The sequence below is a fragment of the Macrobrachium nipponense genome, chromosome 20 (assembly GCF_015104395.2).
Source record: "Macrobrachium nipponense isolate FS-2020 chromosome 20, ASM1510439v2, whole genome shotgun sequence".
Lineage (NCBI taxonomy): Eukaryota > Metazoa > Arthropoda > Malacostraca > Decapoda > Palaemonidae > Macrobrachium > Macrobrachium nipponense.
The window spans coordinates 27,206,883-27,221,882 of record NC_061089.1 but is presented as its reverse complement, the minus strand read 5'-3'; the positions used below and the strand labels follow the sequence as shown (position 1 = coordinate 27,221,882).

General features: G+C 37.5%; 2 protein-coding genes across 3 annotated transcripts in view; one reads left to right on the top strand and one right to left on the bottom strand.

Annotated features, from left to right (window-relative positions):
* LOC135223887 (von Willebrand factor A domain-containing protein 7-like) overlaps window positions 1-5,055 on the top strand; it is a 22,750-nt gene extending 17,695 nt beyond the window's left edge. The window contains exons 14-20 of one of the 2 annotated variants that reach the window (XM_064262806.1): window positions 1-188; window positions 584-791; window positions 1,343-1,499; window positions 2,325-2,369; window positions 2,587-2,710; window positions 3,167-3,340; window positions 3,788-5,055. The exon at window positions 1-188 is cut by the window's left edge and continues 28 nt beyond it. In XM_064262806.1, the coding sequence (XP_064118876.1) occupies window positions 1-188; window positions 584-791; window positions 1,343-1,499; window positions 2,325-2,369; window positions 2,587-2,710; window positions 3,167-3,340; window positions 3,788-3,948 (1,057 nt within the window). In that variant the 3' untranslated portion in view covers window positions 3,949-5,055. The remainder of the gene's footprint in view (window positions 189-583; window positions 792-1,342; window positions 1,500-2,324; window positions 2,370-2,586; window positions 2,711-3,166; window positions 3,341-3,787) is intronic. The other variant, XM_064262814.1, reaches the window with a different exon arrangement.
* Window positions 5,056-14,360: 9,305 nt separating this feature from the next.
* The window catches only part of LOC135220883 (trypsin-1-like), a 23,794-nt gene continuing 23,154 nt past the window's right edge, over window positions 14,361-15,000 (bottom strand). Inside the window, exon 6 of the mRNA XM_064258495.1 lies at window positions 14,361-14,767. Within this exon, the coding sequence (XP_064114565.1) occupies window positions 14,504-14,767 (264 nt within the window). The 3' untranslated portion in view covers window positions 14,361-14,503. The remainder of the gene's footprint in view (window positions 14,768-15,000) is intronic.

Below are 15,000 nucleotides of genomic sequence, written 5' to 3'. Positions count from 1 at the left end.
GACAGGTGTGGACACAGCTGGTTTGCGCAGTGTCACAAGCGCCCACCTGAGGAGCCTAGAAGGTCAAGAACTCGTTAAGTTGGATTTACCAACCACCTCTCCCAGGAGAAACACCTATCTGGATTTCCCAACAGATAAACTCAGAGCAGAGATGTTCACCATAGTTGTTTTGGGAACAGACAGTGCAGGTGAGACTAAAGTTTACCCTAAAAACGAATCTTTAATATACTTGGCATTTAGATTACTTTTCGGTGGTTATTACTGCAGTACGAAACTGCGCTAGTTATTGTTCTTCCCCTCCATAAAATCACAGACCCAGTCTGCAGCATAAACTTTCCAAAGAAAACTCTCTCTCTCTCTCTCTCAATAAGTGAAATCTTTAATGAGAAATTGGAACATAGGTCTTTTTTAATTAATAAATGATTCGATTGTGTTATCCAAAAGTAAGTGTACAAAGAAAGCTAACAGTGACGCTTGACTTAGCAGACAGAACAGAAACGCGACCAATGATGCAACTTTCGAAGCAAATTTTTCTTGATATCACAGAAGTTATCGGTTCCACGCTCTCCTATCCCATTTCCAGGCTATAACTTCCGACGGGAAAGTGGTACAGTGTGGAAGGTGGCAGAATCTTTCATGGAATTTCCTTTGGGACGAGAAGTTTGGGGATACCCGGGCCAGAATTTAACCGTTCCAGTCATCGTCCAGAACACCAATCGGAACTCTTCCAATACTTTCTTCTTGGCGGTAAATGACGCCAAAGGAACACCAATTGCTCTGAGTCAACCGAGGTAAGATTTGTGAAAAGGTTGAGCGGTCAAGCGCACGTAGGCGCTCCTGCCTGAAGGGAGATGACTGAAAACCTGCTTAAGGGATGGCAATGGGGCAAAGTTCAGAAGAAAATACCTTGTACAGGTTTTAGCTTACGGTAAAACGTTTGTCTTCGCACTTTATTCTGTTTTATGGCCTGGACTTACTGAAGTCGTAATTTGGTCATACACAATTTCAATCTTCCATCAAATCTTGAAAAGTATGATTAAAAATATATGGACTGATTTCTAACTTTAATGAATGGAAGAAATCCACATTTTTGGAGGATTAGAGGTTTGGAAACATCACGTCACCTCTTCCAAGTTGGTATGAACAGCCATACCTTTAAATTGCCAGTGAATTATATATAAACTATGATAGCTCTCGAACTCGTGGGAAGGGTGGAAGACTTGTAACAAATTCCATTTTCAGGCCCTAGTTATCTTATGTATTTCTAGCAAGGAATGGAATCATACAATGGTTTGTTTGATCTAACAGTTTGACTCACTTTGAACGTTTGTTCCATTGTCAGAGTCACACTTGGGCGGAACGAAAGTATCAGACTTAACCTTTACATGACCATCCCTCGAGAAAGTCTGCCTTCAACAACCAGCTCCATTGTTGTTACTGCAACATCTATAAAGGGCGACACATCGTACGCCGTAGCTCACCTCTCTGTCTCGCCAGTGGTAAGTCTCTCTCTCTCTCTCTCTCTCTCTCTCTCTCTCTCTCTCTCTCTCTCTCTCTCTCAAGTTCTAATGTTTTAACAGCAACTTCTTCAAAAAGACATCACAGAATATTAAGATGGAACTATCACCTGATGTTTACGTCACCGTGATAAAGACGATCAGTTAGAATATTCGGTGAAAGATTTGTCACTTCAAAGTCAGCTGGATTGTAGAAATTTCAGTTCATTTTTGCTCTGCTGACAAATTTGTTATGGCATCTGTCTTTGTGGGGAATTGACGTCAATCACTATTTGATGTCGACCTCTCCTGAGATACTACAAGTTTTTCAGTCCTTTAGAAAGAGATTTACTTTTATTTCAGGGTATCCTTTGAAGTAATCTTTTGAAGAAAAATGTGATATGAATATGTTACCATTTTTAAATATTTTGTTAGTAGATTATTCAAGGAGTTTTAATGTGGCTTTATGAATGATGTACGAGTTGCGTAGGCATTTGCGCTGTCATACATTTGCAGCAATTTCATGAGTGAACCTGTAGATTAAGAGACTGAAAAAGCTTTTTGAATTATCTTGGAAATGTTTTATATCTAACAGTCACTTCACTACCATATTTTTTTCTTTTTAGAAAATTGATACTAACGTGCATCATTAAACGTTTCATTTGCAAAATCCCGTAAATGCTTTAGCACCCTTTTCTGACAACTGCACTAATTAACCACAGCAAAATGATAGTTTTTTTTCTAACATACTGGCTTCTTTCTAAACTGGAATACAAGGAATTCATGCTACTTATGCTAATGCTACTAACGCTTGGTGGATTTTTGCAGAATAGTTCCAGGATAGTGAAAAGACAGGCGAGACTTGATAGAAAGGTACGTCACAAATTGTTTCTGGGTAGACGTGTTCGTGAATGTGGATTTGTAAGCCCAAGTTTCCTTTTTGAAAATATCTTTTCAGATTTTATCTCCATACACACTGACACGAACGTAATACATACACACACATGAAGACACGAGCACGCAGTGTCTTAGGATATTTACCAGGTTGGTAATTACGTATTGTCACTTACTTCAATTTCACCATCCTCAGTACCAGGACCAAGTACCGCCAACCATAACGGAGTCGGGGAGATCGTCCTGTGCCGGCTATCTTTCTCCACAGGACTGTAACCGTCAGTGGAGCGTTACGTTTCGTGTGGAGGATTCTTATCCAGGTAATAATATGAGGATTCCCCATCCAAGTACTGTGCTGTTAAATTAACCATATGCTGAAGCTGTCGTACTGTGAGGCTCATTTGTTTCATTCGACTATAGACCAACTCTTGGTATAGAGTACATTATGGTTTGCAGCGAGAGCAATGCCTGATAGAAGCCGGTCATTTCGTGTTCAGGACGTTATGAATCTGCCCACTTTTTAGTATTCACTTTCTTCGTTACAGGCAGATTCTATAACGCTGTAAAATCTTTCACTTATTTCCGATATTGATAGGTCTAAATCAGACCCAAATGTAAATTCAATGAGCAATATTTTGTAAATTTTCTCATGGAATGCCTTCCTTCAAAACATTTGAGGGTTTCGTTCTGAAAAAAAAAAAAAAAAAAAAAAAATTCTAATACGTTTATTGCATCCTTGCTCCGTTAATTTATATTTCTTCCTACTCCTCCTACAGGTTTGCTGAGAGTTACCACAATCCCTGATTATAGGAGCATCCCCATCTTCAGCAGCGGCGTTCAGACACTGGAAGTCTATTATTCAGCCTCTTGCTGTCAGCCAAAGGTTACCATTTACGCATACGATCTGGCTTCCAATGTCAACTCTTTGACCGTAGATAATAGTGATTCAGGTAAGTTTAGGCCAAGAAGAATCTGACTGGTGTTTTTTGGAAAAGATTAATAAAGTTTTTGTGACTAATGTTTTTTTTTAAACAAATGTCTTTCATCGTGTTTATTAGCAACTCTTACTCCACTCTAAATCTAAAATTATGAATAAAGGTATGTATTTCATCTCCAACACCTGCAAGCTAAGCAGTCTTACTATTTAAAGGTATTCCATGAACTTTGCGTTCATAGACCCTGAGACGTTGGGTCTATGAACCAGAGGAAGGAGAGTTTCTTCATTAATTTACCCACAGGATTTGAGTGTATCAATGGCAAGCGTATTAGAAATAAATGTGAGCTAATGAAGCAATTAAGAGATCTCTGTGGCTATTAAAAATTGCACGCTTCTCTCGAATGTGACCAACCGATTTTGTGTATTCTGTCATACAATCAAGAGTTTTCCTATTTTCCAGCAAACCTTACCGCTGGGGCAGTGTCAGGAATCGTCATTGGGTCGATAGCTGCAATAATACTACTACTTGTGCTGGTTGTTTTCATCGTCAAACGCTTACGAAGTCGCAAGAAGGAATACGTCACCCCCATTAAGAGGAGGCAAAGGTCTTCCTCTGAATAGGGACGCGCGAAGAGGCACTCGGAAGTGACAGATGTCCAGAGGAAACCCAGAAGAAAAAGAGGCAGCGCTCGCGCTTGCGATGTCAGCCAAGTTGCCTCGGAGGTATCGAGGTCATCCTCATCTAAATCTTATCACTCGACAAAATCAGAAACGTCGAGTAGTTTGAGCGGATATACATCTAGCCAAAGTTACTGTTCTGGGTCCGTCATCTCCTCACAGACTCGGTGTAGTGTATTATCTGGAGATGTATCCGATACTTCCTCTTTCCAGAGGTCCTCTCACCAATGGGGATTCTGGAAGGTGAAGTTCTTGCGTCATCCTTCGGTTTTTACCGTTGATAAGATTTAATCCCAATATTAGATAGCTTGCAACTGAATATTGATTAATGTTAAATGTTTAAAAACCTAATTTTATGTTTTCTTCTCAGCATATTTAACAAAATTTGGAAATTGTTTTTACATTTTAGAACTCATTTTATGAATTATTCATATATACACTTTGTAATTATATAACCTCCCGGTGTCTCTTCCAATCTGTTTAGTCATTGCGAATGAGGTTCGTTTATTGTTACCTTATTACAGACTGTGGGCATCTAACTAGTTTATGCCTGTCATATTGTTACAAAATAAATGTGATACTTTTCTCACACTGAATCATAGTTTTGAATTTCTGTATCAGGTTACACACACACACACACATATATATATGTATACCTATACATACATACATATATATATATATATATATATATATATATATATATATATATATATATATAAAGTTACAAGAATGTTTTAAGCATTAATTTCTCTTCCATGATAATTTACTCATGCTGAGGCATTTTTGTCACCAGCACATGATATGTGTTTGTTGGTTACTAATTTATACTAGGTTATGCAACATCTTTCGTTTAATATCGGGCTTTACTCCGTCTTTCGTAGCATTTTCATTCATTAATATATGCATGAAAATAAAATTCATGCATAGCTTTTATCGAGTCTCTTCTCTTTATGAGTTCTTCGAACGAATCATTTCCAGGCCGATTGTTAAAGTTATAATGTGATTGTTCTATAATGTAAATAAGACATGATTTTAAATAAATCTATATCGAATACAAAATGGCATTCTTTCTTCTTTCTTCATATTGTCTTGAAGTTAGTTTCTGGCCCATGAGTGACGTACTTTTTGTCTATTTATCTCTCTCTCTCTCAGTATTTAAATGTAAACAGAAACTTTAAAGAAATCATTATGCGTATAATTTTTCACAGCTAAACGGAGTTGAAACAAGAAGCATTCACTTATTTTAGACACAGTAAGCCTGCAATAAATAATTACTTCCTTCCGAGAACACCATTTTCTTTGGACGCTTGATTTTTAAGTCGGTGACCCCTGTGGGCTTGTCCTATATGAAGAGGGTTCATCTTCTGAGGTAATAATAATAATAATAATAATAATAAAAAGAGCTGCAAATAAAGATTAGCTTAAAAACTTCAACCATTCGGAACAAGTTGCATCACCAGCTCTAAGCCGATGAATAGTAAGTCAACTCAAAATTCCACATTAGTCTGAATTTCATTGTATATTAAAACTTATTTTGTCCTAAAGTATTAAGGCTATGAGTAGTATCTGCAAGTAACAGCGCTTTGTTCTTGCCCCTACAGTAGTTTGATTTTACTGTTGGATCTGAATGTCTTGATGACGTTGAAGGGAATGCTATGATAATTAGGAGTTGCGTTTGTTAGATCTTTTATCTATACCAAATGGCGTAAACACTCAGAATTAAATTAACGAAACAGCAGCAGTTTTATTTAAGCAAACGTTAAATTGCATCTTATGGGTCTCACTCTGGTAGTTCTTGAACTTTTTTTTTTTTTTTAATTTGATGAACAGTCGGCTATATTGAACGCGACTATTTCAGTGACTGCAACTTGTTATAAAACTTTAAATGTTATTTAGTCCAACTCCGACTAGTCGCACCACTGCATGATGTCGTTCGTTGATCAAGCATTTCCCTTTCTTGCATTAAACGTTATTGAACACAAAAAAACTAATTTTTTTATAGTGCTGAATTGGACTTGAATGTTGCAATGAAACAAGATAAGCATTTTAGTGAAATCAACACTTGTTAGCGTAGCCTGACCTTTATCATAGGCCTAGGCTAAAGTCCTTGCTGCTCCTCCCCGAGTGTTCAATTACAAGATAACCCTTAGAGCTGTGAGACCGTTCGAAAGGTAAGCATTTGCTGGCCTTATTCTTGGTAAATTATTGGTCATTGCCAGGAAACAATTATGGTAAAGGTTATTCTATTGTGTTTATGTAGCCTATTAGGCATTACCTAGTAAGTAACCTACTGGTTAAGCCTGTGGGTTGGTTCTTTGCATCGTCCCTTTGGCTTCTAGCTGCAACCCCCCTTCATTCCTTTTACTGTACCTCCTTTCATAGTCTTTGCTCCATCTTACTTTCTATCCTCTTCTAACTATTGTTTCATATACTAGTGCCTCCACAATTTTTTCATCCTGGTACACCTTTGGGTAATTCTATGCAATAGGTAGGTATCTCCGCACGAACTACTAATTGCCTGGAAATGGATTTTTCCTATACTTTTAGTGTTGCGGATGTATGAGGTGATGTTTATTGTCAGTCAACTATTATTAACCTTAAATTTTGATCCAACATGGTTGGGGACCCTTTGGAAATGCTGGATTTTGGATGGCGGAAAACACTCGGAGAAAAACATACCTATTGCATGTTTTAGGAGTTAGGGTTAAATACCGAATGGCCGGCCTCTACCATAGGCCGACCACCTTCCTGAAAATCGGAAATTATGGCCTTAACTTGTGACTTGGGAGAAAAAACTGACTTCGAGAGGAAAGTAGAGGTCTCGAGGCATTGCTTCGACGGACGTTGGTTCTTGACTAATGTCTAGCCTGGGTTACAGGATGTATTAAAGTACTTTTTCGGAAAGGTGGTCGCACTACGGTAGAGGCCAGCCATTCGGCATTTTACCCAATAGAATGGTTCCGCTTATGGGCAATTCATAAGGGAGCCATATGTTCAAGAAGGTATTAGCTAAGGAAACCCTTTATCAAAGGAGCTATACTAACCTAACCTACCCTAAGCAAGTAGGCTGTGTTACTTAGCTGAGGGCTCCACCCCAGATTCCCCCTGTGAAGGAAACTCCACTTTTTACCAAATTTTCCCTATAGCCTAGCTAACGCTGCATGTACTAGGTATAGCATTCCAGGATGCCAGCATCCAGTAACATAATAGTTCTGAGGTAATTACAGTCAACCGACAAATAAAAATGATGAATTTGTGATAAGCAATCAAAAATATTACAGAAAAACTCAATTTCCAAGGCAATAGGTATCCATGAGTTACCATAGTTCTCTCCACCTGCATAAACTTGTAGCCTACTCTCCATTTTCCTTTCGGTACTGATTGATCTTATAGGTCCCAGCACTTGTCCTTCGGCCTAATTTGTATATTTTAACCCGGTTTATATTGTCACTGACCAATTTTCATATACTCCCCTCTCTCACTTCCTTCTTTCCCTCATGGTCTTAGGTATTAGGCCTAGCTTGACATTTAAATGATAAAAAAAACTGTAATTTTACATTAACAATACTAGAAAATAATTTGCTCTATGGGAGGAGACACCAAAAGCAAAATTAACATTCCTTTGGTTTATGCAGCTGCAGGTAACTAACCTCACGTAAAGGTCGTAGGCTATTCTCACTTGACTGACAAACTGTGTCGAAATGTCATTGAACCTAACCCAACCTAACCTAACCTTAAGTGCCTCCATCTTTGTTTGCGTGAAGATGCACACACAATAAATAATGAACAAGGATACTAACCAAAGTACCTTTATATGGATATTATTACTGATTTATTCAAAAGAGTGAGATGCAAGGATAAATTCTACTGTCATAATAATCATGCAAGCTCTGATTATTATGATTTAAGTAATGTCTATTGAACCTTTAGTGACCACACACACACACTAGGTTAAGTAAGGACCTTGTAACTTAAGCTGTGTTAATTCTAATATAAAGTGTCTAAGGTTGTTAGGGGTCCAGGGAAAGTATTCCCCACCTCCCTAGGCCAGGTAAGGACTTGGTGCCCTCTGTTAGGTTAGGTTAGGTTGCAATCCAATTTTAATTTACAGCACCTAGTGTAAAGTTAGCGGGGTCCAGGGGTGCAAATGCCCCCCTTCCAGATAGGTTAAGGATCTGATGCCATATGTTAGGATAGGTTAAATACACCATTGTGTTCCACTGCAGTTCCCCATAATTGTATGTAATAAGTTGGAATTTAGTATTGCTAAAACTAATTTACTGCCAACATAAATGTCAGAAATGTTCAAAACACACATTAAATTAAGACAGGAAAGTCCAGTTTTCAGCTCTAAATGCAATTATGATAAAAATATGTTTACCTTAATATTTCATCAACATTCATTAAAGGTTTTCAGCAGCTGTTACATTAATATTTAAATTTTCTTTTAGTACCCATTTACCACTAATCAGCATCAAATGTACTATAAAAGAAAAAGGAAAGAGAGGGAACTTGGGAAGCACATTGTGGTAGACAGGTCGTAAATGTTCAATACTTGTTACTTATGGAGCACACTTGACTTGTAAGCAAAGATTGAGAAGGCAGTAAGATTTCATCGTGGGCCGACAATTCCGCGCAGGACAATTCAAGAGCCGACAATTCAGCTTAGAGACAATTCAGCGCATGACGATTCAGCACAAGGACTATTCAGCACAGAGACAATTTGGCGAAATAAAGCTAAAACATGGAAAATTAGGAAAACAGTGATCGAATTAGTTTATATATATATATATATATATATATATATATATATATATATATATATATATATATATATATATATATATATATATATAAATTATTTTTGAAATTCAAAAAATGAAATATGATATTTATTGATATAAGCTATTGAAAAATATATTAATTTATTTCTGATTTGGCGACAGAAAACAAAACTAACTACTTGCAGTTAAAAATATTGGTAAGAATCTAAGATTGTTTACACTTTCAACCATCGAACAATTGACGGTTGTTATTTATGCTATAACAACAAGCGAATAATAGTTACTGGTATTCTTCTAAACTTGGACTGGATGTATTTCCTTTTCTGGAGCATAGTTTTTTTACAAACATTCGCTGAGCTAAAGTAAAAACCAAAAAACCACCATGGAGCGGATTTTATAAGAGAAAGGTCGTGATCACATTCTATCAAATGGATTTTGCTATCGTTTAGATAGAAAATTTCTTAATGAAAAGGAGTCTTGGCGTTGTACACAAGACACATGCAGAGGTCGACTTGATGTTAATGGAAGTTCATGGGAATAAGTTATGACGCATACTCATGTGGTGTTTTTGAAATTGGAGCAAGACAACGCAGAGAAAAGGATACTGAGAATCAGAGCTGGACACGACGACTCCAGAAAAAAAGCAAATTATCAGAGAACAGCTAAGGCAATAAAAACGCCAGTTAGTAAATATGGGAATCGAGCAAACAAATTGGAATGCTTACAAAATATAAGCTACCTCATGAATTGCAGAAATAAATTAGTATGAATATTTTTGTACAGGAATATTTTATAGTATGTCATTTCAATAAATATTTTTGTCTACTTTTTAAAATTTGATATGTTACAAATAAAAAATTAATTTGATGACTGTTTTCTTTGTTTTCCATGTTTTTATTTTATTTCGCATAATGTCTTTGTGCTGAATAGTCCTTGCCTTGAATCGTCTAGCGCAGAATTGTCTCTAAGCTGAATTGTCTCTAGCTGAATTGTCGGTGCTCCAGATTTCATAGTTGCAAAGTGGAAGAAAAGGAAATAAAAGAAATATCCCATCAGTTTAATGAGTACAAAACTTTTGATGTATAAAGCCTGTACTGTGTGGTGTAGCGGAAGTATGGACTCTAACAAAATGTAGAATTTGAAAAGATGTGACTGTAAAATGGTAATAGTCATGGAATCGATGAGACAGAAAGACTATCCAGTGGGTGAAAAACAGACTTTAATCTAGAAAATTGAGATAGTTTGGGCATGTGATGAGAAGGAATGAGGAATAGTCGTTAATTTAGATGTAGGTATGACTGTAGTAGGATGAAGGCCTGTGGAAAGAGCATGGAAATCCTGGTAAAAGGCAATAAATTGAGAACTAAGGCTAATGGGAGTTCAGGCTGACAGCAGACAGGAAAGGGGAGGATACTTTCATTTTAAATTGGAAGCCCATGAAGGGAAGAATTGAAGTAAAAACATGCTATGATGATGATGGCAATACCAAAGTCTGTCGTCACAACTCATGATATAAATAAAGTAAAGAATTTACTCATTTAGAAGATTTTTGTTCTTTTTGCAGTTCGAAAGCTTTCAATATGGAATTGGTAAAATACCAAGTAAATAATTAGAATAGTCTGTTGATAGTTTCAAGCTGGATGATAATTGTATTACATTTAATAGTTAATTTTTTATCTTTGCTTCTTGTGTACCACATTCAACTATGCAGATATAAGTTATGTTAACCAGTTATGTTAACCCAGATAGTTGAAAGATGCTGTTTACCTGTTCTGGTAAAATTATAATAGGGTAGATTGTGGCGGTTCCAGGCTGACGTGTCTATAGTAGATATACTTGCTATAATGTACCATGATACCAGGGCTAGATTACACTGTCAAAGTGACTTTAATTAAAGACTCTATACCTCTATACTACCAGAAATAGCAGAAAGTAAGACAAAATGATTATTTAGTTTGAACAAGCTATTCACTCATTCATTTTGGGTGGTTTGAGCATCTATAATTTTCCATCCAGTTTTTTCTCCATCGTCGGTCTGTGAGGTTGCATTGGAGAGGGTAATACATATATGAGATTTCATTGATGATTAGATACTTTTCCAAATTTGGATTGATTTATGTTTTTTATTTTATTTGCTTCTGTAGTAATGATTGAGTTACGTTAATATCTTGATTTGTTCGTAAGTCCAACTTAATATACGCAGTTAATAGGTACAGCATTACTTATATTTTTTATACCAAAATACTATACTAGTATTGTAGTTCTGTATTTTATGGAGTATTTTATTATTATGAATGATATATAAAACCTAATTGCATTAAACAAATTATGATAATAATACTGGAAGATGAGAGGAGGGGAGTCAGTGTGGAATTACAGGGGTGGTGGTCGTCAACATCAGTGTCATCTGGAAATATTTCTTCTGCATTACTTTTTTGTGCACCACATTCTTTTGGAAAAATTGCTTTGGCAAGGATTTCTTCGACATCACTTTCTTCATCATTTGTGGAGGAAGCTCTCCAAGCTTTGGTAAACAGCCTGTTCACCAATTATTCAGGAATCTCCTAATGTTCTACTCTTTTGTAAGACATACATTGGAACGTATTTTCCAGCAGCTCCTAGGACATCTTTGCCTTTCTTCCCTGTCCAGTTTGATTTACCAAGTGACCAACCAAGTATGTCATTCAGAGTCTCAAATATCCTTGGTGGTTCCTTGTTAGCCCCTTGCCAAATGGTACCCTGATACACTGCTCTTCTGGTTGAGGCACGCACGGATTCCCCTTTGATATATTATTCTTGAAAAGTTAGCTATATGTTGAGAGGTAGCCGCAGCTACTGTATATCAGGGAGTAGACCATCTACTTTGATTTGTGTCACAGATTGATCTCTCATTTCAGAGCTGCTTTGCAGAAGATCACAGATGTGCTTGTCCACTTCCCTTGAGACAAGCTCTTCTCAGTCTCTGCATTGGAGCCTGTTGTTTTGCCTTGGGTAAGGTCTTCTGTCTGAAGGGCATGGAGCTCTCTGCCTCATTAAAGTTGTCCAAGCTCAGAGAAGCGTGGAATAGTTTTCTCACCTCTGGAGCGTGATGTAGACTGTGGAGCCCTAGGGAGAGGCCTTGGATTGAGACCTTTTCCTTAAGACTTGTTCTACTAGCCTTAACCTCATGAAAAGGTTGCATGGCCTTTTGTTTCTTGGCTAGTTCTTTGGGGGCTTGGCTTTCTTCTTGATCTCATTCATGAGTTTGTTGGAAAACTCAGAACCTGTCAGTTTCTGACAAGAGACTTGAGAATCTTTGGTCCTCTCCCATCAAGGATTAGTAAGCGGGAGCCAGATGAGATTGTTGTATGGCTAGTGCAAGCCCTGTGGCACTAGCTAATATGAACCCAACCTCTTAGGCTAGTGTTGGAGGTTCTGTGTTGTACCTACAGGCACAAGGTGGTGGTGTCCAGAACAACCTTACATTTTGGCTTCATAAAGTGATGGAGCAGACATACAGCATTTAGTCTGATGAGAGCTGTTCAGAAAACAAAATTTTCGGTTCACATTGATTAATGTTCTTTAGCACCTCTCTCTAGACTGTCTAGTCTTGGCGGCACAGTGGCGGTGTAAATGTTTGTTCTCTTCCAACTGCTTGAGAGCCATCTTTATTCAGCAGTAACTGCCGTACACTAGTATTATAGTTGCAGCAGGGGAGATTTCTACTATTTGGTTTTATGAACTGATACAGGTTTTCACTTCCTGGGTAAGTGAGGAACCATATGTATTGGAGTTCGTACATGGTATTATCATACTTTACTTCGTTTTGACTGCAATATGGTGCTTAATTGTTATTACTTTGTTTCTTTTAGATATGAACAAACGAAGTTCATCAGTGTAGATAAAGTGGGCCTTATATTGCAGAGTCCTTACTCCTCATTGGACAAAACTACCCTGAGCTGATCTAGAACCACCATTTTTTTTTTTCAGAAAAAAAAAAAAAACTTGGTGTTGTTTTGGGTGTGAAATGTCACAGTAACTCGGTTAGGAAGGTAGTAACTCTTTAGGGATCATGTTAAGTTGTAGTTTTAGCACCCATCAACTCTGCAGGCCTGAGGCACAGAGGGCAAACTTGCCACTCTGTATTGCACAACCTCAACCAATGGCTGTATTCTGGGTACATGTTCCATCTTGCAATAGTGGACGTCACCTGATGAAGACCCTCTCTAACAAGAACTTGCCCTGGGATCGTATGCATCAGGTAAGCAGGATAAAGGCATTTATAATATCTGATAATCAGGTTATAGGTAAATATTTTGCCCTTCAGCAAACAATGTTGGAGTCGGCTGATGATGAAGGGTAGGTTTCACCTCAAAAATGATTATTTTTATGATAAAATTAATATTTTAGGTACTTTCCCTCCATCATTGAGATCCCTTCCTCCATCATCTCTTAAGAGATTAAGAGACGACTGATCCACCATAACATTCACTGTCTTAACTCCACTCCCTAAAGGGAGCTTTTCGGTCATTAACGATTGTTTCAATTTTAACACTTGTGGAACCTGCGTCATGAAAGCTAATGATGGAGGGTAAGTACCTAAAAAATTTATTCTATCATGAAAATCATTGTGTTATTTTTCCAAAAGAAAAGTGCTTGATGACACCATGTTGGGAGGAGGGTTCTCTCTCACTCACCCACTTGCTACCAGTTAACCACATTGTTACAGAGTTTCAGCAGCTGATTCCAGCTATTGCTGAGAAATACCCCTACTTAAAAGTCTCGCTGTATTTCTAGGAAAGATGTAATTTGCTTTCAAAATATGGGGTTTCTTAATCTTAAAACCAAAATTTTTCACATCTGCAGGAATTACTCACTATTTCTTGTAGTAAGTTTCTCGTTGATTGTGAATTACATCAAATTCTCAAATACGAGCAGTTAGTGTTCCTTTGAATTTCTTTCTGGTTTTAAGTATATTGTATGTGCAGTCCACCAACATGTTATCTTGACACCTTACAGAAATAATAATGTTACCAGGCTGGAATTCTTCAGAAAAGCACTAAACATTAGCTCTAGTAGATTCACATCAACCATGCATCTGATGTCTAGGCCAGTCCCTTTGACACTCCTGATTGGCTGTTGATAAGCTAATCACAGGGCTGGAAACTCTGTCTCTCGAGAGAGTTTACATAGGCAGGATGTATGTTCCACCTCTCCAGAGGGATCCGTCTTTCAAAGGTATCCCCCAGGAGAGGTGGAACATACATCCTGCCTATGTGAACACTCTCGAGAGACAGTTTCCAGCCCTGTGATTGACTTATCACCAGCCAATCAGGAGCGTCGTAAGGGACTGGCCTAGACATCAGATGCACGCTTGATGTGAATCTACTATAGTAACTTTATCAGAGGTTCACATTTTTATAAGTCATGAAAACCTCAGTGTTAATACATACTTGTATGTACAAAAATGATGAAGGGCGTTGCTTTTATTATTTGTTTATGTAAACGGCTACAATTTGAAAATGAAGCCGGAAATATTTTACTTTTTAAGTTCGACTGGCGGTTGAAGGACAAGTGAATAGCAAAGCCTTTTTAAGTCATCGATTATATATATTGAGCTTTTAATTTACATTAGAAAAGTGGAAATTGACTGAAAAAATACTCTAATTTAAAAAAAAGGACACAACATTTTATACCCAACCTTTTTGCTCGAGAAATGGGCCATTTTGTCTTTAGTGATTGGAAATGTAGTTTTCAATCCATTCCTTATAATGAATCACTTTAGTATAAACACCCGGGGAAGCTGGCTCAGCACAGCCTTTGCCCCAAGAGTATATCCCCTGTAGAACTCCCTCACACTGCAGAGGGCCTCCTTTGTCGCCCTCGCACGAACCACTGCCCCCTGTGATTTTCCCTGCGCATACCATGCCGTCACTTATGGCACTTTCACCATAGAACGTTCTGCACAGGACCGAGTCGACTACGGGTATTTTGACCTAAGAGAAGAGAGAACTCTAGGGTAGTTATGGAGGAGGATGTCATGTTCGTAAAAAGCAACCATTTTATAATTTTACAAGTAGATTTGAATCCACAGACACATCAGGAATCTTGAGTTACCAACAAGCCTCGCTTTGCAGAATCTGTATTAGTTTCTCAATAGCAGGACGAAACTATAATTACAGTTAAAAGAACGAAATAACCATAATTTTTTTTTAACATTGAGGAATAC